The sequence below is a fragment of the Ixodes scapularis genome, unplaced genomic scaffold (assembly GCF_016920785.2).
Source record: "Ixodes scapularis isolate PalLabHiFi unplaced genomic scaffold, ASM1692078v2 PGA_scaffold7__128_contigs__length_106722199, whole genome shotgun sequence".
NCBI classification, from domain to species: Eukaryota; Metazoa; Arthropoda; class Arachnida; order Ixodida; family Ixodidae; genus Ixodes; species Ixodes scapularis.
Window position 1 is genome coordinate 32,491,687 of NW_024609882.1, and position 18,783 is coordinate 32,510,469.

Here is an 18,783-nt window from a genome sequence, read left to right on the forward strand (position 1 = left end):
CAATTTTACTTTTTTTTTTTATCTGTTCTAACGTTGATTTGTTTCTTTTTTTATTTCTTTTCTTTTCTTCACCTCTCGTCTTGCTGAAACGATTACGCGCTTCGAAAAGGATACGGCGTTTTCAGTGTTTTAACATTATCTTATTTTGTGTAACCTCTGCGACATTTTTGTTATGCTTCCCAGCTGTTTTTCTTTTCAGGTTCTTTTTCAAGTACATTTCTAAGGGGGGAAATTTGACATGATGGATATGTGCCTATTTATATAACGGCTTCATGAATTTGCTTGTCTCAGTGTCATCATATGTGGTAGCTGCGTATTAGGTAGCTGAAAGGAAGACAGCTTAATGAATTCGTGTGGAACCAGTCAAGCTCTTAATTAAGCTTGCCTCAAGGAGGTGGCAAAGGGTCACCAGACTTCTTGATACTGCCATGTCACCATTTCGTGTGTGCAGGAAAAAGAGTCCACCATGGTTTATGTTAATTTCCTTGTAAATATATACAGTGCTCCAAACATAGGCAGCAGATAAATTAATTATAAGTGATATTTCCTTACATTTAATGCTACATAAAGCCACAAATATCTCATCCAGTCAGAAGCAGCCATCCAGATCAATTTACACCCGTAATGCAGTGATAGAAGTGTTGCGCCATTTACACCAAATTGTGCCATGAAGAAAAATCTACATCTTGCACCAAAATGCAGTTTTTGCTAAGAATTGCACCACACCTCTGCCAAGATGGGCTTAAAGAAAAAAAAATTAATATATTATTATTGGTCGATCGTAATATTCAGAGAAGCAAAAGGTAAGAAAAATTGTACAAATATGAATTTCACAGCGTCTATACTTACGGTATAGTTTGTCGTCTTAGGTCAGAGCACAGTCGAAGGCTTGGAACACATACAACCACAAACACACATACAAAAAGCGCATGTCGCGGGTTTTTCGCTCCACTTGATTTGTATAGCTGATGAAAGAACACATTAAAGGAGATGACAAATGCCATGATGTCGCGCTTAGTTTGTGACACCGACGAAATCGTCTGGAAATTTAGTCAATCACCCGGCCAGAGCGGTTGATGCCCGGCATCAGCGGCTCTGGCCGGTTGCTTCTCTGGCTGGGTGATTAACTAAATTTCCAGACGATTTTGTCTGTGTCACAAACTAGGAGTCCCAAGAAAACCTTGCAAAATAGTAGGATTGCCGGTTGCGGCTACTGTGATAAAACAGAATCCAGGGTCTTGTACTCCTGATAAGACTACCTGGCTGCAGAGTACCGTGGCACTTGTGCGGCTTGCATCAACTTTTACCGCCTCTTACCAGCATTCGTGCATCAAGCTTCACTGCTTTGCACCGGAGTGTGAGGAGCAGCAGCTGACCTGGGGGAGCGCCTGCCTGGCTTAGCGCAGTAGGCACAGAAATTATGCTCATGATTATTACAGGTCAACCTTCTTTGTCCTAATTGTAAGTTAATCTCTAATTTAAAGAAAAAAATAACTGAGCAAAGAAAGAGAGAAGAAAACACAGGTCTATATATATTCGAATGTATACGGTAGTCAGGTAGTTCTCGTGCGGTTGGCGATCGAAAGAGCAGCAAACTTTGACGTAACTCTGGTTCCTACGCCGCTAAAGAGCTGTGTCAACTTTAAGGCACAAGTGTAGGCTTTTATGTTATTTTTGGGTGGTTGTTTTTGCAGTTTATGATATTAGAGTCTTGAGTTTGGTAGGTTCGTTAAACTTGCAGGACGCATTTTTATTGGTAGACGTATTAGTGGATATGCTGGTTCGTGCTGACATTTTACAGAAATTATGTTTATAGGCTAAGCAAACTAAACTGAATGTAAAATGGAGAGGGGAGAGAGTATTTACCTAGTGAAGTGTTCCTTTACGATTCACTTTTCAGCCATGTTTTAATACCCATTGCAAATAAAACCTACCTCTGACTATATCCTTATTTAAGATTACTGTGTTCCTTTTATGCTCTTTTATTCTTATCGCAAACGGTAGCTCGAGTATCAGAGGAATTCTTAATCACTATCATAAATGAACTAATTTAGGGATGCAATCAATTCATTTTCAAGTGATGCACTAACAGATGTTGGCATCTGCTCCAAAAGCATCAGTGGTTGCTCCAAACCAACATTTTGCCTGCTACAGAACCCGTTACAAAAAAATCAGATGCCGCTTCCATCGCTAGTAATGTTCCCTTATACAAAAAAAAAAAAAAAGAATGAAAGTGAAGACTGGTTTTTTAAAAGCATACTAAATACTGTAATGCCTAATCCTGCCTTGGCCCTTAACTAAGCTAAAGGTATTGTGGAAAAAAAAAAAAAAAAGAATACTGGGGAACAGGCACATAGCCAGGATTTTGTTTCGGGGAGGGGCCCGCCCATGACAAAATGTTGTATGAGGGGGAGGGGGGAGAGGAGGTCCCAGAAAAATCAGATTTCGGGGTGGCCCGGGCCCCATGGGCCGCCCCCCTGGCTACGTGCCTGCTGGTGAAGTTGCATTAGTGACAGTGTTAGGGGACATTTCAGTGCAGACACATCTGCGAAATCAGGTGAACCGACACTGCAGTCAAATTCCTTTCTATTGAGCTACCTTGAAATGAAAAAGGTGGCAGCTGCATAAGTTTGTGTAACAGCAGAAATGCTTGAATTGGCGGTAATACCGGCTCCACAAGGGTTTAGATCAGAATTTTGTAACCTCATCTCACAGCCGCCATATGGAGGGAGCCACACCCTTTTAGCAGGTGCTTACTAGCTGCTGTCCTTCAAGCAATCATTGCTAGGTGAATGGCCTTTAGCTATGTGGTAATAATAATAATAGTGAAGTTTTCATATGGTTCTGGTCTTTATATTTTTAAGTTGAAAGGGCAAAGTTTTCCCATTTTTCTGTCAGGTTCCCATCAATCTCAAAGACACTGTAGTTGATAAACATAAGTTGATATTGATCCATATTCTCATCCAATTAAAAAAGTCTTTCCACCTTGATCATTTTTTTTTTCTACTGCAATTTTGTTTTATAACATTTTTCAGTCATGGTATAAACATGTGTAGAACAGCTCTGTCGGAATTTTTTTTTACCTTCTGCAATGTGTTAAGAGCATACACTGTCTGTTACAAATAGGGTGATATTTTTTACTTGGCAGTAAAATTAATTACTTTCAGATAAAACTCTTGCTACATTTGGAGGAAGTAATAATTTTACCGGGGAGTAATTTTGGTGAAATTCGTTAAATGTACTTACAAAAAAAAATGTTTTTCATCAAGATATTGCAAGTGTTCAGAGCAATTTGAATGACAAGAGATACTTTAATAGAAATTTGTTTTAGAAAGATACTTCCTTCTTCAGGTATAATACTTTACAATTGCAATACGTTTTTGCATTGGGCAAGCTGTAGTGTGTATCACATTTCAAGAAGGGAAGTGCCTTCCCAAAATGTCTGTCTAATGAAGTCTCCATTGTTATTCATATTTTTCTCGAATAGAATGCAAATTATTGATTTAAAAGCAAAAAAAAACATACCTGTAGAGAAACTTTGTTCATTATAATGAACCGAATTATCATGTTTGTGATTCTAATGTCAAAGGGCTAAGCACAATTTAACGTAATCTGGCATTCTGTTCTTTAAGCTGATAAATAAATAAAAAATAAATCGGATTGATATGCTTTGCAGCAACCGTGCTTGGACGCCACCATAATTGACCGTCAACTTTTGTTTCCTCTTATCACGTTTATCAAGTTTACTTCACTTCATGACCACAGCAGGGCAGGTTATTGCCATTTTAGATTCTACCATGTCGTTTTCCCTAGCATTGTCCTTTGTGGACGCTTGTCAGTGCCCGTTTCACCTGCTCGGCATCTGGGTAAGACAAGAGAATGTCAGCAGTGGCGGCTGTAATCTGGCGCATGTGCAAAGCGTCTATACATTGGATGCGCAAGATTCACTAACAGCCCTAGGACGGAATGAATTTGCTGAACAGAAACAGAACAACGGCGCTTCTGACGCGTGTTTTAGCGAAGACAGTTAGTTGTGCTACAGAGTGATGAATTAGGCTGTATTTTTTTCTCTAAGCACATGTCTATAGCATTAACTTTCATCAGGCGAAATTTCAGTGTTAATTTTGTTTTTATTGGAACAAGCTATATTTCTATGGTAAAGAATGCTATTATTATTATAAGCTACCAGCTTTGTTATATAGCGACTATTAATAAATAGGGATGTCACGAACCTCCCAAAGTTCGAATTCGACAGTTTTTGAAATTTTCGAACCTCCCAGAGGTTTCATTTCGTTAAGTTCGAAGTCATCGAACTTCTAAAATTTCAAGTTTGACAGTTTCAATATTTTTTTTAACATTGAGGTTGGCAAAATTTGACAGTTTCAATCTTTCTATGATTCAGGTTCGCAAAATCGATAATTTCAAACTTGTTTGAGCCTTAGGTTTGAAAACTTCGAAAAAATATAATTTAATATAATTTTTTCGGAGCCCAAGTTTGTGAAGTGATGCCTTCGAACCTCACGAAGACCGGAGTTCCCATAAATATCGCGAGCTAAGCTCCAGAAGTTTTACTATAAATCTTGCACGTGCCGTATAGTTAATTTAGTGTTCGCTACTTCGGTGCTACTCGATACTGGCCACAACCTTTGGCTGGTGGGAAAGAGACACTCATTTGAAGGCGGGCTATTTCTCTGGAGGTCTATGGATCCTGGGACGGAGAAAATACTGGGCCACAGGCAAGAATAGAATTAATACAGAACCTGACACAGCGAGAGCGCAAGGAGCACTCAACGACTAAACTCGAGGCCCCAAAAAATGCGGTTCAACAGGCTCCCCAGATGCATCCTGCCTTGTTTATCTTTAAGCTACTTCGTCAATCATAAACAAGGCTTTGTATGTACACTGAACTGCGTACAGTCAACCTAAATGCACATACTCAAACACTGGTCATGAAATTAGGTTCTCAACTCGAGCGCTTTGTACTGCTATCTGTCTGTGTTTCTTTTCCTCCGATGGAACAGTGATGGACAGTGGACTAGGCTCGAGAGTCGAAAGCCTTCTCCATGTTGTGGCTCGCGCGCTGTTCATTTGGAAGAAGGCCGTCTCAGAATTACTTCATTCACTGCTCTGCCTTCAGTGTGATTTTTCTGCCTTTGCTAACACAAGCGTGCACATGCAACCAAAGCACAGCGAAATTCAGCAAGCGGTTACAAACTGCCGCCATAGATAGCACTGTCAATGCCAAGAGCTCGTGCCGTCTGGGAGACGCGCTTGCTCGCACTCAAGAGCAAAAAATAAAAAAAAAAATGGTCAGATGTCATCACCCTAAGCAAAGCGCACATGAAAGCACCCTATTCCAAGCAACAGCTCAGCGTGTACTGCTCCACAGCCCCGCACGCACATGTGCGTCTCCCAGGAAAGCGAGGAAAACACGTGCCATACGCACAAACTTTCTAGACTTTCTTTTAAAGATGTATAGACCATATAGCTAAAGAAGAGCTTCTGTCAGGTGCCACCTTGAGAGCTGGGTGCAGAAGAGTCAGCTACAAGGAAATCCCGAAATTCCTGCTGAAGAACCGGGCATCTTAATTGAGAGTTTTGAACACTTTCTTCCCTTTTAATTTTTCAACAAAGTGGTGACGCTCGGGCCCTTTAGTTCGCTCAAAATGTCAGGCTTTTTGTCCTGCAGTATTTTCCTCCTTTATGGCCAGATTTGTTTGAATGCATGTACACTATTTCTAGAGCTCTTACAGGGTTCACATTCTTGTGTGCGTTGAACTGCAAAAGAAAATTATTTATAAACAAATTTAAACTTCGTGCAATTTTTATTTTTTATATTTTGAAAAATATTTTAATTTGATTTAAAATTTTACAGGTAAAACATGTAATGAGGTTGTGAAAGCTGCACTTTCTGAAGACAGCGTTTAGGGAAAAAAAAAAATGCACAGAATAAACAGAAATGTCATTGCAGATCTCTCCCCTCAGGACCGAGGTAAAATGAGCACACATCACATCAGTCACCCAAGACAACTCTGTAGAGAAACGATTCATTATCTTGAGAGTCTGCTTCCTGGTTCCTTTAATGGGATGTATGTCAGCCTGCTCCATGCTCGATCGTTGGATCTTCGCCGAAAAGGTAAAAAAAGTCGCAAAGTGAAACTAAACTCGAATCACACCGCGACGCACAGCAGCGAAGTCGGTGCAGTTGCCAATCGAGGCTTGCCAACAACATGCAAGATAGGCAAGAACTGGTGTAGTGGAACAACGAATAAAAGCTTCGGCGCAATATTTTGAATCCTGATGAGATTCACAATTCGTCAAACTTTTCAAGATGGCGGTTCTAGAGCTATGTTACTTTACAAACTTTTCAAGAAATAAATTAGAAAATTTGAAATTCGTCGTATTTTTAAATTTAGTAAGTTTGAAACTTTGTGAATTTGTTAATGCAGTAAGTTCGAAATAATCGAATTTTCGAATATAAGAATTTCGGAAGTTTGAAATGATACAATTTATAAACGCAAAAGTTCGCCAAGGCGAAACTTCTCAAACCTTTCGAACCCCGGGTTCGACCTTTGAACTTTAGGTTCGAAAAAAGTTAGCGGCATCTCTATTCCTGAATGTAGAGCATTCATACTCAAGTTTAGCGTTGACTTAGTTGTGCTGCCCCATATCACAAGGTTAAAATTATTACTAAATATATTACTAAACATATTAAAAGAATTACCACCCACGAAATCCGTATCTAAAAATTTTCTGGTCGACACATTGAAAATATTCTTTGTCTTTCTTCTTTGTTCACTTCTAAATAAATTATTAAAAAAATAGTCTACTCTATCTAGATTTTTTACTTTCATAATTCTTTAATGAAGATGAGATTGTTAGAAATGGCAAATGAACAACAATCCAGAGGCCTGCACCTTTCAGACAGCATCCAGTAAGGATTATTGCAATTTCTGCACACATTCATTGTCGTAATAACATTTTTTAGGATTCTGTGTTTTCGGAGTTTATTTTGCGTAAAATTTGGAGGACGTTTTTTGAGTTTATTTTTCGCTGAATATCCGGGGTTTAGCGGAGTTCACTTTTATAGATTCCCAATTCCCCGAAATTTGGAGATTAATTTTACTGTTTCCAATTTTTCAGTATTAAAAAATTAATAATATTTGGACACAAGTATACACTAAAATCATAACAACTCACCTGGATCAAACGACATGTTTGCAGCTGCACCTGGCATTGGTGTCAGTTCTTGCAAAGTAGTGTTGCTTGAAATAACATCAATGCTCTGAAATAACTAAACACCAGGATGTAGTAGTTGCTGGGAAGCAAGAAGGCTCCAGTTGCCCCCCCTCCCTCCCCTCTGCTTTTATTAAATCTGCAGTTTTCACTGCTATAAAAACACAATCCCCTCCTTCCCTAAGAAATGCAGGTAGTATTCTCCAAACTGGAAACTCGGAGTGGCTTTTCTCGTGGCTCAGAAGTGCAGTGGCCCATTGTTCTGGGCAAACCTTGACGAGATAAATACTGGTCTCCCTCTTGTCAATGGTGGTCCGATATTTTAAAGGAAACTGAAGTGACCTAACCTCAGGACCACAAACCTGTCCTCTCACTCAATTTTGTAAAGTACTTGCATCTTTTTTTTTTGCTTTTCATTGCTTTTTATTTTCCCATCGTGACCTCAGAATTCAGAGTTTTAGGGACAAATCGGTATCGACGAAAGCTTTACCGGCGATTGTTCTTCTGTGTTTTTCGAATTTTATTCAAAAACGTGGCACCGTAAACGTTTTCCATCCGCCTCGGTGGCTCCGAGGCAAAGCTGCAGCCTACGGGTCCCCAGGTAGCTGGTTCGAATCCCTTTCCTAGCGAGGCACCTGCAATCTGACCTGCAACGAAGAAAGTGTCGTGTAACCGAGATTTTGGTCGCGCACGTCGAAAGATCTTCAGATATTGTCTAAATTAATCCTCGGTCCTTCGTTGGGGCGTAAAACCCCCAGATTTGACTTTGATACCATTTTCTGTCAATTTTTCCTCCATTTGCGGTTGTTTTAAACAAATTTTTTTTTTTTTTACTCTTCCTCGTGCAGGTCAAAGGAATGATTGAGCCATGGCAACAGTGGGTACAGCACTTCCGGAGGAGACGCGGTGGGCCATCTTCCGAGCGACAGTGTTCATCAGCAATATAACAGCCATGCGGCAGCCGGCACGCACCATCTACATCAACAGATAACTACAGATGAAACCGCTTCTTTAACTTTACTTTTTTATGTTTAGTTTAATCATTTTGCAAGACGTAAATCTTCCCGTAGTTTCCCATCAATTTTAAGCGAGACTTTTCGTTTTAAACTTGCCCACCCTCCAAGCCTCGACTTGCCCGCGGGCTCCTTGAGACCAGGCTCGTGTACATATCGTCCGTCGCCGTTACTCCGCCACGCTTTCCTGGTGGCTCTGGTTTGGAGCCGGCGACATCGCGTTCCGATCGAAACCTACCTCCGCACACGACACTGCACAGAAAAGAAATAAAAGAAGGCAACTCGAGAAACAAAGTAAAGCGAACCAAAGAGGAAGCGGCGAGGTGCGCTCCACCTCCACTCGAGGGGGGAGGGAGGGCAGCCGAGTCACGTGCACCCGATGGATGTCACCCGCAAGTACTTCAGTCCCCGTCTCCTAGACTACATCGTCATCACTGGAGCGCGCCAGCCCAGCCGCACCACCCCGGTGCAGCCGCCGGAACTCCTGCGCCGCTACCCAACGGAGGACCACCCAGACTTCCCGCTTCCGCTGGATGTGGTTTTCTTCTGCCAGCCGGAGGGCTGCATCCTTCTGGGCGCCCGGCGCACAAGCCTGCGCGAGTCGACACCCTTCGTCTTCGCCCTGACGGAGAAAGACACCAGCCGTGTCCGCTACGGCATCTGCGTCAACTTCTACCGGCCGATAGACCGGGCAGATGGGTTCCCGCGGGGCTCCGGGGACCAGTCCTCTTTCGAGGGCGGGGACGTGGTGCTGCCGCCGGAGGCGGGTCCGGCACCCCCTGTACCGGCCCGGCGGAAGCGGCTGTCGAGCCACTCGCTTGTCTCGCTGTGCATCATCAGCCACCATCCGTTCTTCTCAACGTTCCGAGAGTGCCTCTTCACGCTCAGGAAGCTCCTGGACTCGTCCAACGAGAGACTGTTGTTTGGTCTGAGGATGGCGGGGAAGGCCCCGGGCAGGTGAGTGCACCAACCGGTCGACTTGACGTTTAACGAGTGTGCCAATCTGTGTCAACGAGAAATACCGTGGTACGGAAGATTGGCAGTAGCCGTACTCGCTCAGTTTGTTTCTCTACACACCTGCTGACGGTTCTACAAATTGATCTTTCTGCGGTGCTAGGCATATACGCTTGTTATGCTATCTTTTTTTTCTATTTGGTCATCACAGCCTAAGTTATCATTTGTAGTTTGTCATGTGTGAGAAAACTTTTTATGCACATTGAAATAGTATATAATTAGGAACTTTGTTAGGCTGATGACCCATATCGATGTCAAGCGAGGCAAGGGCCACCGGATTTATAAGTTGATGTCGAGGTGTTGGAGGTCTAGGATGTTGTCTAAAGGTATGAAATGTTGTAGTTCCCAGGTAAAAGCAATGGACTTCTTTGAAGTGTATGGTGGACCGAGTCTTGCCCTTGACGTTGTTTAAAAGGCAACTTCGATCAATTCCAAAAATTGTGTATAATGAGTGATTTCACATTAAAAAGCCCTAATAAAAGGCACTCTGCCATTCGCTTTTAGGAAAATGGGATTATATTGTTAAATTTTACTTTGTACACGAGCAGAAATTGAAACCGAAGCTTTGGCTCCGTCCGGCAACATTGACCTCGGGCCGCCAAAAATATGGCTATCACGAGGTACGAGATGTCACACTATCCGCTACGCAGCGGCGGGCAGAATTGGGGCAGGCCAGTGGGCCACCGTTGGGGCAGGCGTATGCCAGGCGGAAGTGTCGTCTGCACCGCACTCTTCACCACATTTTGTGTCTACATCATTCGACGATGTCTGCACAACAGCGATATCAGTCTGCGCATGTAGCATGAACGAAACTCCTTAGAGACAATAATGACGAACGGTGAGACAATGATGGCGGTTAAGATGCAGGAGAAGGCGGTAACAGTGGGACAGCCAGACGGCTCCCAAGAAGTGCGCTGCACAGGCAGATAAACACCAATAAGTGGACACTGCTGAGCGCCAAGAGGAAATGTTGCTGACGTCACCCGTTACGCTTGCCCGGAGAAATAAAAACAAACAGATCGAAACAGTGCTGATGACGTTTAGCTCAATGTTGACTACGCCAACACACTAGACCTTTTCACCCTTCGTCGCACGGGCGCTGCCATCTTGGAATGATGTGATGCGGACGCCATAAGGTGGCTCCAAATTGTTGCTCCTCTCCCCTTTGCACCTTGGCGAAGGCGTATTTGTTTTGTCACGTTTTACTGTAATTTTTTGTCTTGCTTTGTAAAGTGTCGTCTGATACTGATTTTTACTACCTAACTGCATGCCATCATTATGTGCACAACTTCTGCAATTTATTTTATAACAGGTTACGACTATTTCCACCGTCGGCGTACTGGATATGTGTGAGGAAAGGAGTCGGCCATAGCACTGGTGCACATTGAGTGTTCAGATGTCTCTAAGACAGACAAGGGTGGAGAGGCCAATGATTTATGACAGTGCAAATTTGCTTAGGGGATTGTGGTGAATGGACCTTTTCCACATACCGACGTCACCAGGCGGTGGCTGCACGAACTAAAAATTGAGGAAGTTACCTACCTGCGCTACCAATCGATATAATGGGAGCTACGCTACCAGTTTCTTCGCCCTCTGAGCAGCGGCGCCTGCCCAACGCGACTTGAAAGAGGGGCATCCGTGGCGTCCACCCAAACGTCGTGTTTTCCTTTCCGTCGACGTTCTTTTTTTGTGTAACACAATTATATATATGCTGCAGTTACGTGTTCTACTCGCTGATATACAGCCTCCTTCCAAATTTCCTCGATTTTTCGTTCCGACTTCCGCCGCTTGGCATCGGGCGCTCGCGCGTGCGCAGAACGCTTCTCGGAAAAGGTCCATTGCTAGTGGCGCAATAAGAAGCGCATTATATATTTATGATCACACATTTATGATCTTAAAGAAAGCAAATATAATCAATGCTAGGAGTCACTATGTGTGTTTCTTGAAAGCATCATGCCCTGAGTTAATAACAGGTCCAAAATAATTGCTTTTGAATACATGGATGAATCATTTTTTCAGTATAAACATTGTTTATTTATGAATTTAAAGGAACTATACATTGTGCCCGGTCTCATGTCTGCAGTCATAAAATTTTCTTAAGATATCCAATTCAATTAATTTATTTAGACACACAGGGTTGGCTCCCCGGGTGAAAAACATGTCGAAGACATTTTGTGAATGCCTGTCAAAAGCACCTGAGGCACACAATATGCGACGCCAGAAAGCCGTCTGCATGGAAATCTCTCGAGTGCAGCATTGTCGATGCGAATTTACTCTCAACGCCGCTGAAATTAAAAATTCCAAGGACACCTAAACACCTCTTATGAGGTGCAAATGCAAAATCATGAATGTCGTTCTTCCTCTCTCTTAGTTCGTCTGCAGTGTAGTGGCATGGACGGCCACGTTTCGCTATTGCCAAGGTTGCGGCCCCCGACGATATATAGATGCCTCAGGTGCCGCCATGTTCCTCAGTGCTGAAAGGAGCAGAAGTGGCCGCAACCCCCCCCCCCTCCCCCCTCCCCCCCCCGGCAATGCCTGACACGAGAGTGGCAGCTGAGCACGCGCTCTGGTGATGCGGCGGCCAGTGGCTATCTAGGAGCCATTAATTTCAGCCAATGGGCGAATGGGCATTTCTTTCGCTTTTTTTTTTTTTGCGGTTACAGATGCTGCCTGCTCTGCTCCATGGGATAGTTAATGCTTTTGCATTAAAAAGCGTATCTGTTCAAACAGATTAATATCTATCCTCACAAATCCATGAAGTGGTGCTTGGCATTTGACTTGGAGCCAAGCTAACTGGAGGTAAATTATCTTGCACCATTTAATTTTATTTTGCAAATTACGGAAAACAGACGTCGGACTTCTGTTGATGGGTTTGTCCCTTTTCTCATATGCTCAATACGTTGTCAGGAAATGTCAGTGTAACAAATAATTTTCTAAGGTCAACATTAGGAAATGCCGCTAAAATACTTTAGCAGGGCTGATAGTTGAAAAAAAAATTCCTACTCTGCCTAGGATGGGCCATTAAAACATCTCTTGAGTACTTAAATTCTTTAAAGAAACCGATGAAGACAATATCGCTTCTTTCTTGCATTCCATGTGTCATTACAGGGAAGTTTCCTGTTGGGCAATTTTCACAAAATAATTGTGTCTTCGAAAACCGAACAGTGCAGCTCTAAACTTGCGAGTTCATCTATTCTGTGCGATTGAGCACATCGTCAGTCAGGTCGTCAACCTGCTTTTTCACTGTGCCTCCATGCATTAGTCTCTTCATTAGTTTATTTTTATGGAAACAGGTACCAGTGGGTTTGACCAGTACGGCCATAGACATAGCTAATCCCCCTTCGGCATCATCACATTCGTTTCACTGCAGAACTTAGCCGAACAATGACCATGATTAGAGGAAGGTGTTCATCAAAATGTCCACAATTTAGGCATGTAACTATGTTGTAGTTCTCAAGGTGGCCCATTACCACTGTATCATTGGTTCTGTACCACAATGGATATATTTATATCACAAAACTAAGCGAAAATGTCTGAACACATTAACACAGCAGCGAGCCTACTGAAACCGAAACCAACCAAATTGAAGCCACCTTATGATGCCGCATGTGTCAGCACCTTCTGTCCACTGGTTGGGTAACTACTGAGATGAAAAGGTCTATAGCCTTGACTGCATTGTTGGTTGCGCCTCAATTCGCCTGCTAGAGTCAGCCAATTTCGGCAACTTGACGCATTGCAAAGTTTGCCGGACTGTTTTAAACACATTTGGGCAGAACTAGGTCGTAATATTTTTTGTGCGGTCTTCCTAGGTGGTACTGAAAAGGACTGCATTGTTTTTTCAAAAACAAAATGATGCAAAGTTAAATTCTTTGGGGTCTAGTGTCTGTTAGCAGCAGCACAGAAGCTACCACAAAACACCAAGCATGCAGCCATGCCACAAGAAGTGCCCACCCACTACTTCCGAAGCGTTTGAAGATAAGCAATGGACATACCAAGCACCCACTTTAGTCTTCTGACCTCACCTATAGTTAACCGAGATGCTCTCCTGTGTGAGTCACTTGTCCAAGCACACCGGGGCGAAGTAGTGAAGCTTAATCTGCACATGCAGGTTCAAAGTGGTGGAGCCCACCCTACATTGTGCCTCTTGCCTTTTTGCCCTCAAACTTAGAGACACTGACACCCCCAAAAAGGTTTTAATTTTTTTTTATTATTTGCTAGGCGATCTATTATGGTGTCGGTAGACTACCCAATCAATTTTGCTAGAGCGTCACATATATTATTAATAAAGTAAAAAAAATGCAACTGCTCAAAACTGAAACTGGACTGGGGAGGAAGAGGAAATATAGAGCAGGAGAAAATTACCGGATGTCACGTGGCTGTGCAACGTTTTCTTTTCAGTCAACATATTTGCAACTTTTTAGCAGCCACAAAAAATGGGTATCATATTTGCTGTCTATTTTTAGTGTTGAGTGTGTGCTTTCGATGACCCACAACTTTGATTATCTTTGGTGGTTGTGTCTAAACCATTGAAAACAACACATGACCACAGAGAAGAGAGTGAGCGCAACTAAAGCCGGCCAGTTCTCGATTGGCAGTTTTTGAGCGGAAAGAAAACGAATTTCGATCTGCAAATTGTGGTCTGGAAAGTTGGGCTCTCATATGTCATGTACAGTCGCCCAATTTTTTAATAATATCACGCGACTGTCGACCGCCGGGACGGCCAGCGCTGTGCTGTGGAGAAATGCGGCGTCACGGGAGAGATCAGGCGCGTGCTCACAAAGCTCTCTTTGGTGCGAGCGTCGTCCGCTAGGCTGTTCTGTGGACCGCACACAGCCCCTGTTCCTTATCTGCTGGCATAGCTGACTGCCTTTAAGCAAAAATCTGAAGAGTGCTTGCTTGCGTGATACCGTGATACTGCTCAGGCGTGAAAGAAACCGTGCGTCATCTCGTTAGTTTAGTCTTTTTTTTTATTCTTTTATTTTTTTGTTTGCATTTACTTTGTCAGCACCAAAAACAAAAAAAAAAAGGATTACGCGACAAGCTGAATGCAACGATGCATTAAACTATATACCGCAGCCAATGCTACGAGCCATCAAAACCAATCTAGCGCTGTCACCCTGCCACATGACATCGTGCTTCCACGTGCAGTTGTGCCTAACAGGAAGGCCACGTGACACACTCTTAGTGATGGACTGGCCAAGGTGGCTCGTAGCGTTGGCTGCGGTACAACACAAAGTGAAACGGAGTATAAACAAACAGTGCAACACGCTCCTTTGCTACAAAGCAAGGGGCTGTGTACGATCAGCGGAATAGCCTAGCAGACGACGCTCCCCGGAAAGGGCTTTGTGCGCACGCGCTTAATCTCTCCCGTGACACCGCATTTCTCCACAGCACTGCCCGTCCCGGCGGTCGATGCTCGCGTGATATTATTAAAAAATTAGGCGACTGTGCAAATAAAAACCTTCGCAAGCATGAATACCCTGTTAGTGTCCCGTCCCCTCCCCAGTTTTTCGTGGTTGAGTAATAATAATAATATTAATCTTTATTTCGAACCCAGGAGGGTTGAGGTGTATAAGAAAGGCCGGCGGCCTGTACCAGGTGGCTTAGTACACCAAATAAGAGCAATAAATAAATAAGGCTATTTACAAGTTTGCTGTAATGCTTGGTGACTATGAATGAAGATGCAGTGGGGTTCGGTATATCTCCAAACTTTGCTTGAGTGCTTGCTCAGCATTTTAGGGTAGTTTTATTCTACTGCAGTTTAGCGTGAGTACATGTTCTCGCTAGCATCTTTTATGTTTACTGGTTCAAAAACATGTACTGGCATGTAAATGCACTGGTCTCGTGAACCATTACCTGCCCTTATTTTGTGGGATGTGATGGACATCAGAGGCTACTGCTAGATCTATTTCTATGTGTATTTCCTCTCTTTTCAGAGACAGTGTGTGGAATGTGTTTCTGGGCCGTGTCGTGGAAGGTATTTCGAGCGCCGTCCTCCACGAAGTAAGGGAGATTGAGACGTGGATGCTGAGGCTTCTGAGCGCCCCCGTTCCCGTGCCTGGCAAGACACGTGTTGAGGTGCGTTCTGTCCTTCCCTTTGTCCTAATTCTTTATGACAGAGGTTAATGCCTTAGACATTACAATGTCTAAGGCATTAATTAAGCTTGAAAGAGAAGAACTAAAAACACAGTGCTGAAGATCTGTTGTCTTGGCCATACTTCTAGTATTGGGCTTGTTTAGTTGTCCTCTATGTTTGTGCGTTTTTTTTTTGCAACCTATTCTTTTATGCAACTAGTTCATGGTGTCAGTCCAGGAAGCCATGCATTTTGATTGAATTATCAGAAATTCATCTAAATATGTTGTGAGAGAAAGTTATGATTTGCCATATGAATGGCTACACATACAGAGCAGATATTTGATGATTTCGTTTACATAGGCCTGCTGGTAATAAGCTGGTATGCCACACATGAAACATTTGTAAAATAAGACATAAGTTTATTTATCCTTCAAAAATGTTGTTTATCTGGTACTGTTTAGACAGCACATGACAACTCAAAACAAAAATAAGTTAATCAGACCAAGAAGTTTCTAATGTGAAATATTAAGCAGGGGACATATACATGAGCGATGAAAACTGGCACTGCACGACAGTTTTCATAGCAACTTGCGCGAATGCTATGACGTGGGCCTATGAAGTGCTGCCACGTCACAGCATCCGCTTAAGTTGCTGTGGAAATTTCCGCATGGTGCCTGTTTTCATAGCTCATTTGTGCCTTGCTTGAGCCCCGCTGAGTGCGCTTCTCACCGAGCACCGGTGCACTGCAAAGAAGCAACACTCGCAGAAGCGAGCTCCGCGGATGTTGCTTTTCTGCAGGGCCGGCAAACGGCCCTGCAGAATTCTTTCCTAGCACCGGTGTGCTAGGAAAGAAGCGCACTCAACGGGGCCGCGCAAACAGAGTCTGAATTGCACGAACACGCTGTTCGATTTAAGCGGCTTACGAATACATTAAAAACGTAACGACACAACTGACATTTTAAAATTTGTTTAAATTAACCAGGACTATGATATATTAGAGTTTGAATTTTCATGAGCCTACCGTATTGAGATCAGTAGTCCTTCAATTAGGTACAACTTATTTTTTCCAAATGTTTGCCTCATTTCTCAGTAGCTCTAGGAAATTTATATAAATTTTATGCACTCTTGAGCATGTTAAAAGGTGTGCCTCTTGCCCATCTCGGTGTTCATTCGTTTGTTCAGTACAGCTTACTAAAGCAGAGCGTTCTCATCTCAGTTTTTGTAGGCATCTTGAAACTTGTTTTTTTAAGTTTGTGTTGTATTCCTCAAAGGAGCACCATCCTTATGTTTGTTTTTCTAGCTTAAATAATTAGTCTATCTGACTAGGTAGACATTGATGTTGTGCTGGTATTCCTTCCTCCACCTTTTGTTTGACGACTCTGTTTCGAAGGATTATAGTTATCGCTATAGCTCGAGACGTCTAGTGTGGTAATGGGCATTGTAGAATAAAGCTTGCCTTTGGGTCCTGGTGTGGGTGTTTACGCAGGTTGCCATACTGCCTAGAAGCGTGGAACGGCCACTGGTGTTTGCACTTCCGGACCACACACGTTTCTCCTTGGTCGACTTCCCGTTGCATCTACCTTTGGAGCTCTTGGGTGTTGACACCTGCATGAAAGTGCTCACCTGTATCATTTTGGAGCACAAGGCAAGGGGACGTTTTTATTGAGCTCCTAAAGCTCTTTCAAGCATTCACATTTGACAGGGTTGTGACCAGGGATGCTGCAAACCTCCCAAAGTTTGGGTCCTAAAGATTTGAAATTTTTGAACCTCGCTAAGGTTCAAATTTGAAAAGTTTGCAACTTTATAACTTCGCTGAGGTTCGGATTAGAATAATTAAAAAAATGTTAAGGTTTCTGAAAGTATGAGTTCGAAGATATAGAATTTTGTGTCAATAGCTTGAAATATCGAAACATTTCGAATTTATTTAAGATTCATGTACAGGATAATAACTCTACGGCCCACATTGTTATACCGTATTTACTCGCATACTGAATGCACCCCCCACAACGGGTACTGGCATGAACACGCGTTCTGTTATTTGCTAAAACGTCGATTCGCTCAAATGTCGCTGTTCACTAAAACGTCATTCGCTCATGTGATATGAACTATAGTCGGTGACAGGTCAAGAAGGAAGTGGAAGCCCCTCCCACCTCTCTCCCCTTTGGTAGAGCGAATGGTGGAGAGGAGGTCGCCTCTTCTCCAGGGTTCGCTCTACTAAAGTGGAAAGAGGTGGGAGGAGCTTCCACTTCTTTCTTGACCTGTCACCGACTATAGGTATGAGCCCGAGTCCACCCCAAGGCGATCATTTGGCGCTTTACAAGCGCGTCGTTTGTAGCACGATCAGCTAATGGTAAGATTCTGAATGCGAAATCAACTCCACTTCACAGATTGACATCTTGCGTTATTAAGGAACTTTTACTTGTCCCATTTCGCAAAAAAAGCGGCGGTTTTGTGCCCAAAAGATGGCCTTAAAAATATGTCATCAAGCACGCGTCACTCAATTGTATGCTCAAGGACGGTACTGTCCTTGGCGCCGTCCTTGAGTTCGTCCAGACATCGTCCTTGAGGTCCTCCTAGACGTCGTTCTTGACGTCCTAGATGTCATTCTAGATGCCGTACTTGGTGTCAATCTCTACGATGTTGTCCTATAAATCGTCCTAAACTTTAATACGTGTAGAAACATTACTTGAAAATATTTCACCCACGGGACTATGCTTTTGCCTTCCTACATGTAAGCAGTCTTAAGCATCCTTCTGTAATTTTTTTAATATTCGTTACCTCAAACCAATAGGGGTGAGCTGGGTTCAAAATTTGTCTGACTTTTGTTCGAAAGGCCGAAGTTTGTCGAACTCTTGAACTCGCCAGGGTCGAAAGTTGGGAGATCGTAGAATTTCTTAGCGTAGCAAGTTCGAAAATGTCAAATTTCAAAGCATGAAAAATTGAAAGTTTGAAAATCATTGAATGTCTTATGTAATAAATGCTGCGTTTCGAGACTTTGCGAACCTCTCGAACCCCTCGGTTCGATCTTCGAACCTCAGGTTTGCAAAAAGTTTGCAGCATCTCTAGTTATGACTCACGTTTTACCATGACATGTCGCGCAGAGTTAGCGTAAGAGAGCCACATGAAGTATGATTACATGTCCCTTACAAATTTACCATATTTTACTGACTGTACATGAAAGTTGAAATTTTACCCAATGCGGACTATCCACAGGTGCGGTCTATACAAGGATTTGTTTTTCTAGATCGGTCACTGCGACAAGATGTGAAGGATTTTATGAATAATGGAGTACATTAATTTTGATTTACGTATGATACAGGCTCCTTTGTGAGCCAATACAGCAGACATTTGTCAAGGTGTGCTATGTGTGATCATTTTTACGTTTAGACTAGGCACTAAGTGAAGGCTGTGCACGGCGTGCAAATTGTCTAAGCAGAGACGTCT

At 42.9% G+C, this 18,783-nt stretch overlaps 1 protein-coding gene across 6 annotated transcripts in view; it reads left to right on the forward strand.

Moving 5' to 3' along the window:
- Positions 1–18,783, forward strand: part of LOC8025943 (MAP kinase-activating death domain protein) — an 88,654-nt gene that overhangs the window by 1,224 nt on the left and 68,647 nt on the right. For all 6 annotated transcript variants that reach the window (XM_042286528.1, XM_042286529.1, XM_040503952.2 and 3 more), the window contains exons 2-4: positions 8,085–9,206; positions 15,200–15,341; positions 16,826–16,984. In XM_042286528.1, coding sequence (XP_042142462.1) covers positions 8,629–9,206; positions 15,200–15,341; positions 16,826–16,984 — 879 coding nt within the window. In that variant the 5' untranslated portion in view covers positions 8,085–8,628. The remainder of the gene's footprint in view (positions 1–8,084; positions 9,207–15,199; positions 15,342–16,825; positions 16,985–18,783) is intronic.